This window comes from Salvelinus namaycush, chromosome 29 (genome assembly GCF_016432855.1).
Source record: "Salvelinus namaycush isolate Seneca chromosome 29, SaNama_1.0, whole genome shotgun sequence".
Classification (NCBI taxonomy): domain Eukaryota; kingdom Metazoa; phylum Chordata; class Actinopteri; order Salmoniformes; family Salmonidae; genus Salvelinus; species Salvelinus namaycush.
In genome coordinates this window covers 10030941-10048939 of record NC_052335.1, presented here as the reverse complement: position 1 = coordinate 10048939, position 17999 = coordinate 10030941, and the positions used below count along the sequence as shown (strand labels likewise).

Genomic DNA, 17999 nt, shown 5'->3' with positions numbered 1-17999 from the left:
TCTGACTGCGTCTCTGTTTGTGGACCTTTGCAAGCGCATGGTCAAACCAAAGTGTGTGGTCCTTTATAGGCCTATGTGGGGGTTCTTGATTGTGTTTGTGTGGAAATGAACAGACACTAGCACAGACGCTAGCAATGATCACCTGTCTTCCTGTTGTTTGCTTCCTTCAGTGTCCCGCTGCTCTCAACTGTGGCTGAGGATCAGAGTGGTGGTGGTGTCTGTCTCTCTCTGTCTTTGTGTGTGTGGCTGCTGTGGGGGAGGTGTTGGTGGGGGTACTCCTCTGGGGCAGCTGCTGCAGGGTCTAATAGAGTGACAGGGACAGGAGGACATGGGGGGTTATGGACCCCCTCTACCGACAGACGCTAGACCCTGTGCAGGCAGCCAGGCGGTAGGAGTGATTCACCAGATCAGGGGCTCTGACACCGGACATGCCTAGTTTGGTAAGCCATCTGCCAAAGACTGCAAAGTGGAGGGCAATTCCCAACTTGGACATGCGGAGTCCTTCTGACAGACAAAGGGGGGATGGTGTTGGGAAGGGAGGTGTGTAGGGAGTGATTGCACACACTATATTGAGCAGTGATTGTTTCACCTAGCTCTTACGCAACGCATATCATTTATGGCTAGGCATTGCAGGTCTCTTTAAAGATGCACTTAACTAAAGGCACATCTCAATATGTGGTCTAGGTATGACATGGAATGGCACAAGTTGGGGGGTGGGCATTCGTCTTTTGTCCTCTATTGTTCCTCAAGCAAGGGGGGAGGCCCGATGACATCAGAGTAAACCCATCAGACCAACTTGAATAGCCAACTCTTGAAAAACATATATTTTTTTACCCTCTTAAGTGTGTGTACATTTCTGTATTTATACTTGGGATATTGTTTTTCAACAGGAAAAGTCACACACACAAAAATAGGAGGAGTATGTGTTTAAACGCAAACCAAACCTGAGATGAAATCATTTTGACAGAAGACATGTCATCGCGTTATTTAAGAAACGTCCATACAGGGAGATACGTTTTACAATCGTCCTTGACTATTGTATCCGTGTTGACATGAGTCAGCACTTCTTTACCGGAACATTTATACAGTTATCTGTCGTTCTCTTTTTCTACAGTTATACTGTAGACATGGGACATATGAACATCATCATAGAGAGATCAACATTTCCAAGGAGATACATATGGTCATTTTCTTTCAGAGTACATGTTTAAAATTAGATTTGTTGAAGTAAGTCTTTTTGGCTTTAATGGATGGCATGCTGTATAGTACGCTTATAAATGAGTCATTAACGTCATGAGACCCCAACTGGCTAGGCACACTGACCTATAGGAGGGCTCAGCATAGTAATGAGCAAGATGGCTATCAAGCAGGAAGCCCTCCAAACATAAACCCACGTTGGTGATACGTTATGACTTGGCCACAGTCCATCACTCACATGGTGTCACACTGAAACAATTCCTGTGGTCTAGTGGCCTTGAAACAAAATACCCCCAAGACCAAGCTCATGGGCCCCCAATCCCCGGTCCTTTCAAAATACCCCTTAGAAATGCATCTCATTCTCATCCAGGTCCTGGGGATCAAGTCTCCCTCACCAGCACACACTTACTCTGCTACTAATACCTCCTACACAAATACACAATAGAGGCCCCTCGCTGGAGTTCCGCCGTGGGGCTCACAGGCAGGCCTTGAGAAGGAGAGAGGTCCAGCCACAGGCCCTGATGTTAGAATGTCTGGGTGTGAAACTTCATCCATTATTTGGCTTAAGGTTCATGGACTTGGCATGGTGACAAAGTTAGTCAGGATGGGTCAGACGCTGATTGGTTGACGTAGGAGAACGGTACTTACAGGCTATACAATGCTTGGGTGTCCATTGGCACAACTACAAGGAGTCTTCGTTAGAGACACATCGAGTAGGTAGAGGATATGTTTCACACAGACAATTATGTTTCTCACAACAATACATTGGGTAGCTGTCACTGAAACACGTGCACACATTTCAATGACATACAGTATCTGACTAAGATCATAAAATGGTGTCAGAAGTCCTTCAACCTCGTCAAATACACTGCACAAAAATATAAACGCAACATGTAAGGTGTTGGTCTTATGTTTCATGAGCTGAACTAAAAGACCCCTAAAATGTTCCATACACACACATTTGTTTACATCCCTGTTAGTGAGCATTTCTCCTTTGCCAAGATAATCCATCCACCTGACAGGTGTGACATATCAAGAAGCTGATTAAACAGCATGATTATTACACAGGTGCACCTTGTGCTGGTGACAATAAAAGGCCAATCTAAAATTTGCATTTGTCACACAACACAATGCCACAGATGTCTCAAGTTTGAGGGAGCCTGCAATTGGTATGCTGAATGCAGGAATGTCCACCAGAGCTGTCTCCAGAGAATTTAATGTTAATTTCTCTACAATAAGCAATGTCATTTTTGAGAATTTGGCAGTACTTCCAACCGGCCTCATAATCGCAGACCCCTTATAACCACGCCAGCCCAGGACATCCACATCCAGCTTCTTCACCTGCTGGATCATCTGAGACCAGCCACCCTGACAGCTGATGAAACTGTGGGTGTGCACAAACAAAGAATTTCTGCTCAAACAGAAACCATCTCAGGGAAGCTCGTCTGCTTGCTCGTCATCCTCACCAGGGTCTTGACCTGACTGCAGTTCGGCGTCGTAACCGACTTCAGTGGGCAAATGCTCACCTTCGATGGCCACTGGCATGCTGGGGAAGTGTGCTTTTCACAGATGAATCCCGCCGTCGTGTGGGTGAGCAGTTTGCTGATGTAAATGTAGGGAACAGAGTGCCCGATGGTGGCGGTGGGGTTATGGTATGGGCAGGCATGAGCTACGGACAACGAACACAATTGCATTTTATTGATGGCAATTTGAATGCACAGAGATACCGTGATGAGATCTTGAGACCCATTGTTGTGCCATTAATCCATCGCCGTCACCTCATGTTTCAGCATTATAATGCACAGCCCCATGTCAAAAGGATCTGTATAGAATTCCTGGAAGCTGAACATTTCCCAGTTCTTCCATGGCCTGCATAATCACTAGACATGTCACCAACTGAGCATGTTTGGGATGCTCTGGATTGATGTGTGCTACAATGTTCCAGTTCCTGCCAATATCCAGCAACTTCACGCAGCCATTGAAGAGGCGTGGGGAAACCTTCCACAGGCCACAATCAACAGCCTGATCAACTCTAAGGGAAAGAGTGTGTCATTGGCAAATGTTGGTCACACCAGACACTGACTGGTTTTCTGATTCACACCCCTACTTTTATTTAAAGGCATCTGTGACCAACAGATGCATATCTGTATTTCCAGTCATGTGAAATCCATAGATTAGTGCCTAATTAATTTATTTCAATTGACTGATTTCCTTATATCATTGTAAATAACAATTTGTTCTTAACTGACTTGCCTAGTTAAATAAAGGTACAATATATATATATATATATCAATATAGAGCGAGAGAGAAGGAGAGTGTGTGCATGTTGTGTTTTATTTTTTCCTTGTCAGCCACCCATCTCTGCTTTTCGGCTTCATAAAAAGCTGAGGTCTGGAACTCCCTCCAGGTCATCTCTCTCTCCATTCTTTGGCCTTGGTTCCCTGACCACTCACCCTGAATGTAATTCTGCTGCTCTATCGATCGCTACATACATTCATTGTGGAGAACAAACATCAGTTTGGCCGAATCAATGTGGATGGATAGCCAGGGAACGGCCTTGATACATTCAAAAAATTGCGTTTGCAGGACACTAAAAAACATATTTGCCTGCCACTCCTGGGAACCCTGTACATACTGTACGTGAAGGCTGTTGGGGCCCTGTTTCAGCTCCAGATGACAAAAACTGCACACACTCCCAGGTGCAGGTCTGCCGACTTCCTTTTGGTCACACATTTTAATCAGAGAAATATCCAATAAAACAAAGACTTGGCTTTAAATGTGAATGTACTTTATTGCACACAATCTTCAAATAAAATGGAGCATACATAAAATAAACAAGTTTATTATCATTTATTTACATTGGGTCTAGTGTGTGTGTGTGTGTGGTGTGTGGTGTGTGGTGTGTGGTGTGTGGTGTGTGGTGTGTGGTGTGTGTGTGTGTGTGTGTGTGTGTGTGTGTGTGTGTGTGTGTGTGTGTGTGTGTGTGTGTGTGTGTGTGTGTGTGCGCGCGCGCGTGCGTGCGTGCGTGCAAAAGAGAGAGAGAGAGAGTGAGAGAGGGGCATGTTTTTAAACTCAGGAAAAATTCACACATAATTTCCTCAAACTGTACACGTTAAGCAATACCGTATTACAATATTATCAATCACACTATGATTTGATAGATATTTAGAGTAATAGAGTAATTATGTAGATATTTATAATGGATATGTAGCCCTAGATATCTCCAATCCTATAATAAAATGGAGCATGCATAAAATAAACAAGTAATTACCATTTATTTATATTGGGGATAATGTGTGTGTGTGACAGAGAGCGAGAGAGAGAGAGAAAGAGAGAGAGAGTGTGTGCATGTTGTTTTATTTTTCCTTGTCAGCCACCCATCTCTGCTTTGTCAGTCTTGACAGGCATGCACTTCTGGGTGAGGCTGTCAGGGGCAGTGGTGGAGAGCATGGCAGATCTGAAAGAGAGATGCACAAAGTCACAGTAAGTAGACAGCTCAACAACATGTTTGTGTGTGCACGTCTGTTGGTGTGAGTGAGTGCATGTGTATGTAATATAATTCTGAATTGCCTCTATCCATCTGGGAATCCTTAAAAGTTCCTTCTCTCACGGGTCAGTGTAGCAGGAACTGGTGCCGCCGGTAAATGAAATACCACAGCAGAGGAGCTGTCAAATCGGTCAACAGCTGCTCTTGATCATTGTCATGAAGCCACATTCGTCCCACTCCCGTTAGAAGTTAAGTATGAGAAAGTGTAGGCTATATACAAATAATGACGCTCAAATTGAAAAATCATAATCAAGGTGTAGATTACATCTCACATTCCAGTGTTTCAACTTTTAAACAAGGCTGCATGGGATTTCCGTTAATGCGACTCCGTGCAGCTAATGGCAATGTCCGCTTTAGGTATAATGCCAGGAGCCGCATGTGAACAGCTCTAACACAGTTCCACCTCTGACACCGCCAAAACAACCGCTATGCAGACGTCGACTAAAGCAGACCTGATTGAATAGAGCCTCAAAGGAGGGAGAGTATACATGTGTGTGATAATTACCTGTATCACCTGTCATGGTCAGTGTAGCAGGTGCAGGAGGCAGACGACAGCGGCTGTGAGGGCTGTGGTTGAGTTGATAGGGGTATCAGATCTACAGGAGAGAGGCACAATTTAAGTGATTGAGTGAGTGTGTGTGTGTGTTTGTGTATATACGCTTGTGTGATAATTACCTGGACCACATCACAATGCTTCAGGTCCACAAGCCTCTGGAAGTTCCAGCGTGCCACTTCAGGCCTGGAACAGCTCGGTGGAGGCACGGTTACCTGTTACCCGCCGAGCCTGGTTGATAGATATGAAAGATAGACACAATATTATTTTAATGACAAAGCCTTGACTACTCACTAACCTAAATTGTGTGTGTGTGTGTGTGTGTGTGTGTGTGTGTGTGTGTGTGTGTGTGTGTGTGTGTGTGTGTGTGTGTGTGTGTGTGTGTGTGTGTGTGTGTGTGTATTGGGCAACCACGCAGACTTCATTTTTCCAGTTGCTCATTGTATTTGTACTTGCAATCTGTAGTGTGTGTGCGTGTCTCTGTGTTATTGTGACTCAGAAGTGTGTCAACCTTGTAGTAGGACATTCAGTGATTAGCTTTGGTAACAATTACTATCAACAGTGTACAGTAAAAACAATATAAAAAATTCAGATCTGGATTGACAGGTAGGTTTAATCATGCGAAGTTACAAAACCTCTGGGATTAGTCTACACTCACGTTGAATAAAGGATGCAGGACCTGAGCCCTAGGACCATGCCTCAGGAATACCTGGCCTGACAACCCCTGTCCCCAGTCCACCTGGTCGTGCTGCTGATCCAGTCTCTGCAGTTACGGAACCCTGACCTGGTCAGGGCTCACTGGACGTGCTACCTTGTCCCGGACCTGCTGTTTTACCCCCCCCCCCCCCTCTCTCTCTACCGGACCTGCTGTATCAACCTCTAAATGCTCGGCTATGGAAAGTCAACGGGCGTTTACTCCTGAGGTGCTGAAGTATTGCACACTCTATAACCACTGTAATTATTATTTGACCCTGCTGGTCATCTATGATCATTTAAACATCTTGAAGAATGATCTAGCCGAAATGGCTGTACTCTTTTATAATTTCCACCAGCACAGCCAGAAGAGGACTGGCCACCCCTTGGAGCCTGGCTCCTCTTTAGGTTTCTTCCTAGGTTTCTGCCTTTCTAGGTAGTTTTTCCTAGCCACTGTGCTTCTATATCTGCATTGTTTGCTTTTTGGTGTTTTAGTCTGGGTATCTTTAATGTAAAGTTAATTGTATTGATTGATTGCCTGTATATGCTTCTATTCATGTCAGTAACTCTAAATCTAAATATGACCTTGGAAGGAATAGGAAATTGTACCTTAAGCCAACACTTTTTCCTGGTCTTTCCTGCTGGGGACAGGGAGCTTCAGGTTTGGAGCGGGACACAAACCCAGACACTTATAAGAAATCCTGCTATGCCCTCCGACGAACCATCACGTCGAGCCAGAAGTGTACAGCGGTTGCAAGTTTGAATCCAGCGATAGTGTCACGCCCTGATCTGTTTCACCTGTCCTTGTGCTTGTCTCCACCCCTCTCCAGGTGTCGCCCATCTTCACAATTATCCCCTGTGTATTTATACCTGTGTTTTCTGTCTGTCTGTTGCTAGTTCGTCTTGTTTGTTCAAGCCTACCAGCGTTTTGTCTCAGCTCCTGGTTTTCCCTAATCTCTCTTTTTCTCGTCCTCCTGGTTTTTGACCTTTGCCTGTCCTGACCCTGTACCCGCCTGCCTGACCACTGCCTGTCTCTGACCCTGAGCCTGCCTGCCATCCTGTACCTTGGCCTCTGCTCTAGATTATCGACCCCTGCCTGCTGTGACCTGTCGTTCCCCCCCCCCCCCCCTGTGGTTACAATAAACATTGATCCTTCACACAGTCTGCACTTGGGTCTTACATTGATTCCTGATAGATAGAAAGTTAATTTTTTATTTTTGTCTTAAATCTATCCAAACCTTAACCCTTACCATAACCATTTGGAGTTAATGCCTAACATTAAGAAATTGGAATTAAGGCCTGAACTTAACCTTAAACACTTCAAAATTTGACATTTGAGAAACATGGATTCATGTCTAATTCTGACGTGAGACTGTGAGAGCTGGTAGCAAAATTCATGCCCATGCAGGGCTATACTCTGTGGGCTCAGACAAAGTGCATTGCTCAGCAGGTCTGAAACGACATTGGAGTATAAACAGCGCCGATGATGTCAAAACCTCTGTGGGTGGCTGAATCTTAAAGGTTTATCCCTTTTTTGTTAACCCGCGAAGAAGCGATGTGAAGCTTAGTGCTCACGGCCCTCTCTGTAATCTCAGCACATTAAATATGCAGACAGAAGAACCATGCCTCCGTGACAATTATGCTGAGAGGAACTTTTAAATAGTCTCTGCTGTGTGTATGTGTCTCTGTATGCATGCATGTGTGTGTCAGAGAGGCACTTTAAAGAACTAGTGTGAATCAGTCATTTTAAAGAGGGGGTTAGAGTTACTAAGTGTGTGCATGCAGTGTCAGGTAAAACTGTAGAAGTGGCACTTTAAACTAAGCTATAGTTTGACTGCACAGCAGAGCACGAGCAAATGGCTGTTTCAAAATGATAGTGATCAATATAGTGATACCCGAGCCCTGCCCGTACCCTAGTTATTGATTCAAACCCGATTCATAATGTCGGGGCCCGTTGGGCTCGGGTTGGGTAGCAGAGCTCTGCCACAGAGCGCTTGCCAGCCTATCGCGATGCTGTCAGAGTGATACATTTTCCCAGCTCATAATAAATACATAAGTCCCACATTCCCATCTGCCTGAAGTTATTTTAGAACCGTCTTGCAGCTTCATGCAGCGCTGCTAGACTAATGGCTGACAGGAACAGGATGGGAGAACCTGAGAGATGGTTGGTTGGTACTCCTCCCTCCCTCCTCTGTCAGACATGAACTGGTGACTGTGTAAACATGGACTTAAAAGGCTTTTAGGGCACTGAGGTGTCAGACATACAGCCAAATGGAGGGATGCATGAGATGGGATGTACTGTTTGTCATCAATACAACAGTAGACCGACTGTACATGGTCTGTATGTGAAAGAGATGCGCAAACTCAATCTAGAACTACGTAGCTATGCTGAGTGCATAAAACATTAGGAACACCATCCTACTATTGAGTTGCACCCCGTTTTGACCTGAACAGCCTCAATTCATCGGGGCATAGACTCTACAAGGTGTCGAAAGCATTCCACAGGGATGCTGGTCCGTGTTGGCTCCAATATTTCCCACAGTTGTGTAATGTTGGATGGATGTCCTTTGGGTGGTGGACCTTTCTTGATACACACGGGAAGCGTTTGAATTTGAAAAACCCAGCAGCGTTGCAGTTCTTGACACACTCAAACCGGTGCGCCTGGCACCTACTACCATACCCTTTTCAAATGCACTTAGAATATTTTTTTGTCTTTGCCATTCACCCTCTGAATGGCACACATACCTAATCCATTTCTCAATTCTTAAAAATTATTATTTAATCCGTTCCCTCCACTGATTGAAGTCAATTGAACAAGTGACATTAACAAGGGATCATAGCTTTCACTTGGATTTACCTGGTCAGTCTGTCACGGAAAGAGGGATACCTAGTTCGTTTTAGACACATTGAAATGTGTCTTCCGCATTTAACCCAACCCCTCTGAATCAGAGAGGTTCGGGGAGCTGCCTTAATCGACGTCTGTCTTTGGCACCCAGGGAACAGTGGGTTAATTGCCTTGCTCAGAAAGACAGATTTTTACCTTATCAGCTCGGAGATTCGATCCAGCAACCTTCCGGTTACTGACCCAACACTCTAACCACTAGGCTACCTGCCGACCTAAGAGCACATGCTCTTAATGTTTTGTACAGTCAGTGTAAATCTATCCTTACCGCTCTCCACTTAGTAAACCCTTTCTCTCCATAAAGATCCACCGTGAACTTTCTCGGCCTTCAGTCTCTTGACCGTCCATCTACTCTTGATGATTAGCATAATATAAAAAAAAAAAAAAAATTAATAGCTTTTTTGTTGTTGTTGATTTACAGCGCTTTTAGGTTCTTTATGTAATGAATAGCACTGTAAAAGTGATATAAATCACGATTATCTATCCAATCCTAACAGGTCTCTCCATAGGGTTGATGCTCTCGGTCTACTATAAGGCTATCTAATCCAAGAGGGGCTATTACTGCTAGGATTAGATCCCATGTCGCCATACACCAGAGGCATGTCAGAGATTATTCCAGAGCGCTGTAATCACAACTTGACCTCTAAAACGAGGTTCTGAGGACTCTGATGACATTCTGAGTAGTAGGAAGATGCATTTAATGTACAACTGTGTGTTTCAGAAACAAAAAAACAATTGTGTGAGGGTAAAGTCCATGGTTCAGCATCCTCTGTTTTTTTTTGCCGTTAGTCAATTGCGCCTATATTGAGGTATTTTGACATGGACAGGGAACTCCAAAAATATCTGACCTCCATTACTTTAATTGGAATTTTACTTCCGGGTGCCTCAGTAAAGACCAAAATGTTTCATTTAGGGAGATTTTAATTTAGATACCCATAATGATCTACATTAACCCCTCTCCCAATCCCTTCCCACATCCCCATAGCGTGATGGCAGGGAGTGCAAACAACTCACCCACAAGCAATATGGATGTATCTACACCAATGAACTGCTCCAACAAGCTTGGTCAAAACTGCTATTATTCATTAGCATATACAGTAGAACTGCATACAATATAATACTGTATATGCTTCACATAACATAAAATCTTGTGAAATTCTTAAAGAAACCGCTTGAATCTTGAATGGTTTTAAGAAAAAAATAATCCCTTTAATCCATACTCCGCAAATCCCTAACAGGTCAATAAGCTTTTTATCTTGTCACAACATGGACACCCAGTTAAAGGTAACCTTTACATCAGGTTTAAAGACAGTTCAAAACCTTCCAATGAGTACACATTTATAAATAAGTAAGATGTTTAATCGACAATGTCAAACAGAAAATGGCATTCTAACTGATAATCCTACAAGTGATCAAAAAACAGCAATAATTCACGTTAAAACCTAACTCAGTATTTCATGTACCATGTTAAAACTAGTTTATTTCACACTGACACGTCTCCACATTACACCTTTAATCAGAAGTCAGACGCTTCTCCTCCTCAAAGTGCATCTCAACTAACCAAAACAGAGACATGATGCCATCTTGTGTGAAGAAGTGGTACTGCGAAACCATAATGAAATGACCCGCCGAGTAAGTGTTATCAGATGGCATCGATCCTGTCATCTGAGAATAAACAATGCCTAGCCTCAGTGCCAAATTAAATATATTCCAGCTATAACCAAATAGCAACATAATGATATGGCCAGCCAGAGTATTGCATTGAAGACATTTTTATTAGTGTATACTTCACGTGTGTGAAACAGAAGAACTGACTGCTGTTGTACTTACATATTAATAAGTTATTTACAAATACAGTGCCTTCAGAAAGTATTCACACCCCTTGACTTTTTCCCACATATACTTGTGTTACGGCCTGACTCACACGGGTTCAGAAAAAAATTATATATTTAATCAATGTTGAATTCAGGCTGTATCAACAAATTTTATAATTAGCCAAGGGTTATGAATACTTTCTGAACGCACTGTGAATACCAGTATGTGATACGATAGGCAGATTGTTAGCATCAACTAATACACCACACATAATTACATTAGTACAAACTCAGTAAACCATATAACGCCATCTATAATAGAAGGCACAAAAAGGAACATAAAAAATATTGACTTTTTCATCAGGATGGACATATTCTGCAATCCAAAAAGCTGATGTTGGAGAGTAGAGGAGCATGGCAAGGTAAGTAGTCAAAGTAACATATGAGTGTGTGGAGATCTGTTATTAGTCCTTAAACAGCAGATGACGGTCCCAATTCTTTTACCTGTGGATTTGCAGGTGTGTCTTCAAATGGCCTGCCTGGGTGAAAGCCTTTCCACACACTGTACACTGAAATGGCCTCTGGCCTGTGTGGATAACATAGTGTCTTTTCAATTTCGAGGGAGCCTCGAAGCTTTTGAAGCAGATGGCGCACTGATACGAGCTCGCCTGTCTCTCTTTCTCTAAATGTCTCGGAGAACACCTGTGATGATTCAGTTTCCTCTTGGTGGTAAAACACTGACTACAGCCTGCGCAGACGTGAAGGTCGTTGGGAGGTTCTGACTTATATGGAAAATTAAACTCTGACCTAAGGCCACCCTCTAACCCGTCCTCCTCTTTAGCACCATATTGTGAATTAGGTCTATCCTCCAGATAAGGAACATGTTGGTTAGTTTCTTGGTGATATGGATAAGGGCTTAACCAGTTAGGAAGCTGGGGGTGGTTTTGCTGCCCATAATATTCATGCGAGGGAAACTTTTCCACATGTTTCTCCTCAGCAATATTCCAGTTATTCTCGGACTTCATGCTTTTCACGTCTTCTGGCTGTTCAGGGGATGGGGTTGGTTCATGCTTTCTGTTGATTTCTGTTGATTGGTTTGCGCTTTCTGTTAAACTGAAGTGATTGTATGATTCACCACTATGACCATTTTGTCTGTAATTACTATTTTGTTCGTAATTTCCAAAACTTTGACTTGGGCCTGGTTCATCTTGATGAAGACCTGCTGCAAAGATGTGTCCCTCTGAAACAGTCCCATCCTCTAGGGGAATATTGTCCAGTTGAGCCAAGTTGATGTTCCTCTGTTGTTCATCCCCATGCAGTGCGGCCTTATTATAGTGGACCTTCGCGTGAGACTGTAGATGGCAGAGTTGTCTGAAGGACTTACTACAGACGGTACATCTGAAAGGCTTGATGCCCATGTGGACTAATAGATGTCGGGAGAGTTTAGAAGGATAGTCAAACTTCTTCAGACAGGCCATGCACTGGTACACCCCTGATTTCCTAGGTGCAACAGAAAGCAGTGTTTGGCTGTCAACGTCGTTTGTTGGGGGGCAGTTGAACTGAGCTAGAGGGACAGCAGAGAGATCACTGCCACTCGATAAAGTATTTTCACTTTTATTACGGAAGACTACGTCCTTTCCATTTGAACATGGGGTCCTTTTCAGTCTTGATAAAGACTTGGTCTGCCTGTATTCATTATGACTAATAGAGGGTTTAGCCTCTTTCCCTTGTTCATGAACAGACTGGTGCACCTTCAGATGAGCTTTTTGTCTAAACGTTTTCGGACAAGTGGGGCACTGATAGGACCTTTGTCCTGTGTGAACCAGGGAATGCCGTTGTAGCTTGGATGGAGCGTCAAAGCGCTTTGAACAAACCGGGCAACAATAGCGCCCTCTGCCATGGATTGCGGGTTTCTTTTGTAAGATGCAACTCCTTAGTTTAGATTTGCCTATTAGTGAATGGTGTGTCGGTGTGCTGTCAAATACATCACTGGTCTTCTTGTAGTCTGTCTTATGTTCTTGTCTGAGAGATACTGGCTCTGCTGAAGACTTCCTGTCTGTGTCAGTGTCCAATCCAGGTAGCAGCTTCTCAGTGGGGTTCCATGCAGGTTGTTGAGCACCATAGATGGAGAGACTGTCAGTGGAGCAATGACTGAAGGTAGGTCTGACAGATAAAACATCCTGGCTTAGGAAACAATCAACTTCATTGAGGCCTCTGCTGGCTTCCCGAGGTTGAGAAACTTGGTCTAAATGTTCACTTTGATTTCTCTTCACCGCAGAAACAGGCTTGTTCTTTAATATAATATCCCCTGGTTGGTCGGGGGTATCTTCTACTCTTTTCGAAACATTGTCACTTTTTATGTAGTGGGCCTTCATGTGAGTCTGTAGATGGCAGAGCTGTCTGAAGGACTTACTACAGACGGTGCATCCGAAAGGCTTAATGCCCATGTGGACCAACAGATGTCGGGAGAGTTTGGAGGGATAGTCAAACTTCTTCAGGCATATCATGCACTGATTTTCCCTTACCTTACGTGTGCTTGTATGTGTGTGGTCTGTGCGATTAGACACAGGCGACTTGTTTCTGTTGTCTGAGGAGCGAGTGAGGTCAATGTGCTCTTGTGATGCATGTTTTGCACCGTCATGCAATATTTCTGATAAGTTGCATAAACCTTCAACTACATCTAGTTGTCTCTTACCATTCAGCTCTATGTTGTACGTTATAGAACTTTCAGAGTTTAGGAAATATATTTTGGAAGCACAATTAGTTTGAGGGGGAAGGTAAGCCTTACTTAATTTATTTAACTTACGAGGGTGCACAGCAGTCTCTGAAACGTTATGAGTTTGTTGGTGGACTATCAACTGTCTCTTCTGTTTAAATCTCCTTCCACACATGTTACATGTATAGTTCCTTGGCCAGGTTTTTGACCGCTGGGGTTGGGAAATAGATTTGAGACTTTGCCGTGGTAGTGAGTTCCGCGACTTGGTGACCCCAGGGTGAATGCTGTAGTGTACCTTTAGATGGGCCAGCTGCCTAAAAACACGCTGGCATAGGTAGCACTGAAATGGTTTCTGGCCTGTGTGAATCAGGCAGTGCCTCTTTAATTTGGACGGGGCGCTGAAGCACTTAAAGCACTCAGGGCATTTATGAGAGTTTGAATTCTCAATTATTTTTGTATGTTTGGCCACTGTTTCATCTCTGGAGGATCTATCCTCATGCAGTGTCTGTTTCTCAGGTTCACTCCAGTCATCGTGGTTCCTCATTGGCTCGTCTTTTGTGTGCTGCTTCTCAAACCTCTCGACCGCGGAGTGAAGGGGATTGAGTTCAGCGGTGCAGCGAGAGGAACAGAGAGATTTTTCCTCAACTCTGTCGACAGGTGCAGTTGGACTGATGCCCACCACCAATGTGCCCTCTGCACCAAATGTGTCCAAGGAGCCTGTCTGCAAACATGCATTTGAGTTATTTATCTTTATAGGAGGGGCATTTTCATATCCACTTGGATGCAAGCTAGACTTTACATTGCTCTTCCGTTCAATATGTTTTGGATAAAGGTGTGTGTTAATATGGAGTTTCAGGTGTGCTAGTTGCCTAAATGCCTTTTCACAGAGGTGACACACAAATGGTCTTTGTCCTGTATGCGAAAGGATGTGTCTCTGTAGTTTGGATGGAGCAGGAAAGCATTTCAAGCATGTGACACACTGATAATTCTTGCTTTGTGGCGTCTTCTCCATAACGCCAAAGGCCTCCTGTGTTCCATGATGCCTGGCTAGCATTGTGTCCACTAACAATATAGTATTATTTCCACTCTTAGGATGTCATCATTCTAGTTCCTCTGTGGCACAGCCCAGCTGCCAATATGGGAGGACAACATCTGTAGTGAACAAATCATTTAGTCATTTACAAATATTGTAAAATAGTATAGTATTTGTAAACTAAATTGCCAACACGGGCTACCTTATATGCAATAAATTATATCGAACAGAATACAATTTTAAACTTTCGCTAGCCATGTGAGACGAGATTCCCTAAAAACATCCCACTTCGATACAGCTACGACCAGAAGTGACTTTTAGTTGCAGGTTAGGAGAACATTTTAGCTAACACAAGCCTTTTCGTAACCTTAACCTAAGTCTCCTAACCTGCCACGTTAATTATCCTAACCTGCTGAGTAAATTATACTAACCTGCTACGGAAAAGTAATTTCCGGTCGTAGCTGTACTCCCTCTAGTCAGAACCTGCTCTCAGTGAATCCCAACATGGGAGGCTGGCTGCTTTTGAAACAGCTAACGTTAGCTAAGCTAGCTACTAAAACATGTATGAAACACAATTCATTGATTCGACTCATTTCTGCCAACTCACCATATGGCAACCTTTATAAATTGCTAAATCGCACCTCACGAACTAATAATTAAGTAATAAATACCATTATTATTTTTACTAAACAAAGAATTAGCTTGCTATATGAGCTAACACTTCCACCTTTCCCAAAACAAGCCTTTAACTACCGTCCATGATAAGTGCACGGACGGAAACGTCATCGTCATTATTTGTTCCTGGTCATTTTAGCTAATGCAGAATGCAATTCTTTGAACATTTAAATGTGATCAGATTATCTGATTAATCCGATTGTATGCAATAATTGTGGTAGGCTATGGGTTCGATTTGATAGTAGACATTTTTATTTTACAAATGAGAAAAGTAACACAATATTTTATTCGATGAAATTAAAAACTATTTTATATAATATAATAAAATATAATCGAATACAATATAAACAAAAGAAAAACAACCTAACAGGAAGGCTTTAAACACTCTCGACCACATCTCTCATAAAGGACAGTTTTAACTCAGAAAGACAGATAGTGGCTGTCCCAAAGTCCTGTTTTTTTCTGTTGAGGCAGCACAATAAAATATTCAGTAGCCTAATCTGATATACTCCTGAAAATTCACAGTGACAATGGGTCAGAGCTGCCAACTCTCACGCATTGGCCGTGAGACACACATTTCACCCTCTTCTCACGCTCTCACTGCACACCTCTTATATTTCATGCATTGAAAAGTACTGCTTTTATTTTTCTAATTAGTCCATTGTATAGTCAGCGCGTAAATCTTTCAACTGTGCTCCAAATCGTTTTGAAATTTCGCCCGCAATTTAACTTCACGAGCAGAATCTCTATCAGTGTCCTGTTTTGCAACAGCCAGGGTTGCCAGGTGAAGAACATTTCCATTGACCACTCAAAACCCGCACAAAAGGCATACTAATTAGGCAACAAACAAAAAAAACGTAACACAAATTATACAATATACCCTTTTTCCGTAACTTTATCAAGCCAATTAAGAAGGAATATCGTAGTAACTTGCAATGACGTTAGAAGCTAAATTCGGTTTTCCTCAAATTAATTATTACTGCGAGCTAGGACATCACATAATAAAGGAATTTCAATATGTCGCAAGAGCAAAGACAATTTGCCCTTATTAAACTCGCCAGGTCATTTTCCATCAATGGATGTTGATTTAACTCGTTTGACTACTATGATTGAGCAATAAGGCACACGTGTGAATGGTAATTGGCCAATACACCACAGCAAAGGGGTGTTCTTATTCTTGAGGTAATGCAGAGTGCTTGGATATAGCCGTTAGCAGTGGTATATTGGCCATATACCACAAACTCCAGGGTGCTAATATTGCTATTATGCTATTATTGCTATTATAAGCTGGTTACCAACATATACTGAGCGCAACATGTAAATTGTTGGTCCCGTGTATGGACAGGGCTCGGGTATCACTAAATTGATCACAAAAATGTTGAAGCTGAATCATTTGCTCATGCTCTGCTGTGCAGTACTGTCATACAGTATCAGACTAAGATCATAAAATTGTGTCAGAAGTGCTTCCTGACACAAACCTCTTCAAATACACTGAAAGATCCCAGAAATTGTCCATGTGCAGAAAAAGCTTATTTCTCTCAAACTTTGTGTACAAATGTATTTACATCCCTGTTAGTGAGCATTAATCCATATCCACCTGACAGGTGTGGCATATCAAGAAGCTGATTAAACAGTATGATCATTACACAGGTGCACCTTGTGCTGAAGACAATGAAAGGCCACTCTAAAATGTGCAGTTTTGTCACACAACACAATGCCGCAGATAACTCAAGTTTTGAAGGAGCGTGCAATTTCTCTACCATAAGCGGCCTCCAACGTCGTTTTAGAGAATTTTGCAGTACGTCCAACCGGCCTCACAACCGCAGACCACATGTAACCACGCCAGCCCAAGAACTTCGGATCGGGCTTCTTCACCTGCGGGATCGTCTGAGACCCGGACGGACAGCTAATGAAACTGAGGAATATTTCTGTTTGCAGTAAAGCCCTTTTGTGGGGAAAAACTAATTCTGATTGGTTGGGCCTGGCTCCCGAGTGGGTGGGCCTATGCCCTCCCTGTCACGGTCGTCTTGAGGTGAATGAATGGACCAAGGCGCAGCGTGATATGAATACATCTTCTTTTATTTTACGACGAAGATGAACACGAAACGAAACACTTATACAAACTATACAAAACAACAGTGAAGCTACAAACGAAAGTGCACACACAAGCTACTTACGTTCAACATAGACAATTACCCACAAAACAGCTAAAGCCTATGGTTGCCTTAAATATGGCTCCCAATCAGAGACAACCATAACCAGCTGTCTCTAATTGAGACCCAATTCAGGCAACCATAGACTTTCCTAGACACCTACACTGAACACTAAACCATCTACTCTACTAAACCCCCTAAACCATACAACACCCTAGACAATACAAAAACACACAAACTTCCCCATGTCACACCCTGACCTAACTAAAATAATAATGAAAACAAAGATAACTAAGGCCAGGGTGTGACATAACCCCCCCCTTAAGGTGCGAACTCCGGGCGCACCAGCATAAAGTCTAGGGGAGGGTCTGGGTGGGCGTCTGTCCACGGTGGCGGCTCTGGCACTGGTCGTGGTCCCCACCCCACCATAGTCACTACCCGCTTTCTTAACCCCACTGGAATAAGGGGCAGCACCGGACTAAGTGGCAGCACCGGACTAAGGGGCAGCACCGGACTAAGGGGCAGTACCGGACTAAGGTGCAGCACCAGGATAAGGGGCAGCACCAGGATAAGGGGCAGTACCAGGATAAGGGGCAGCACCAGGATAAGGGGCAGCACCAGGATAAGGGGCAGCTCCGGACTGAGGGACGGCAGCTCCGGACTGAGGGACAGCACCGGACTGAAGGGCAGCACCGGACTGAATGGCGGATCCTGGT

The 17999-nt window shown here is 43.5% G+C and overlaps 1 protein-coding gene across 1 annotated transcript; it reads right to left on the bottom strand.

The window, feature by feature from the left end:
* Positions 1–10220: 10220 nt before the first annotated feature.
* Positions 10221–15182, bottom strand: LOC120024571 (zinc finger protein 770-like). The gene is made up of 2 exons (XM_038968856.1): positions 15063–15182; positions 10221–14574 (listed from the first exon to the last, which is right to left on the bottom strand). Exon 2 carries the CDS (start codon positions 14474–14476, stop codon positions 11207–11209), a length of 3270 nt encoding a protein of 1089 aa, XP_038824784.1. The 5' UTR covers positions 14477–14574; positions 15063–15182; the 3' UTR covers positions 10221–11206.
* Between the last annotated feature and the right edge of the window lie 2817 nt (positions 15183–17999).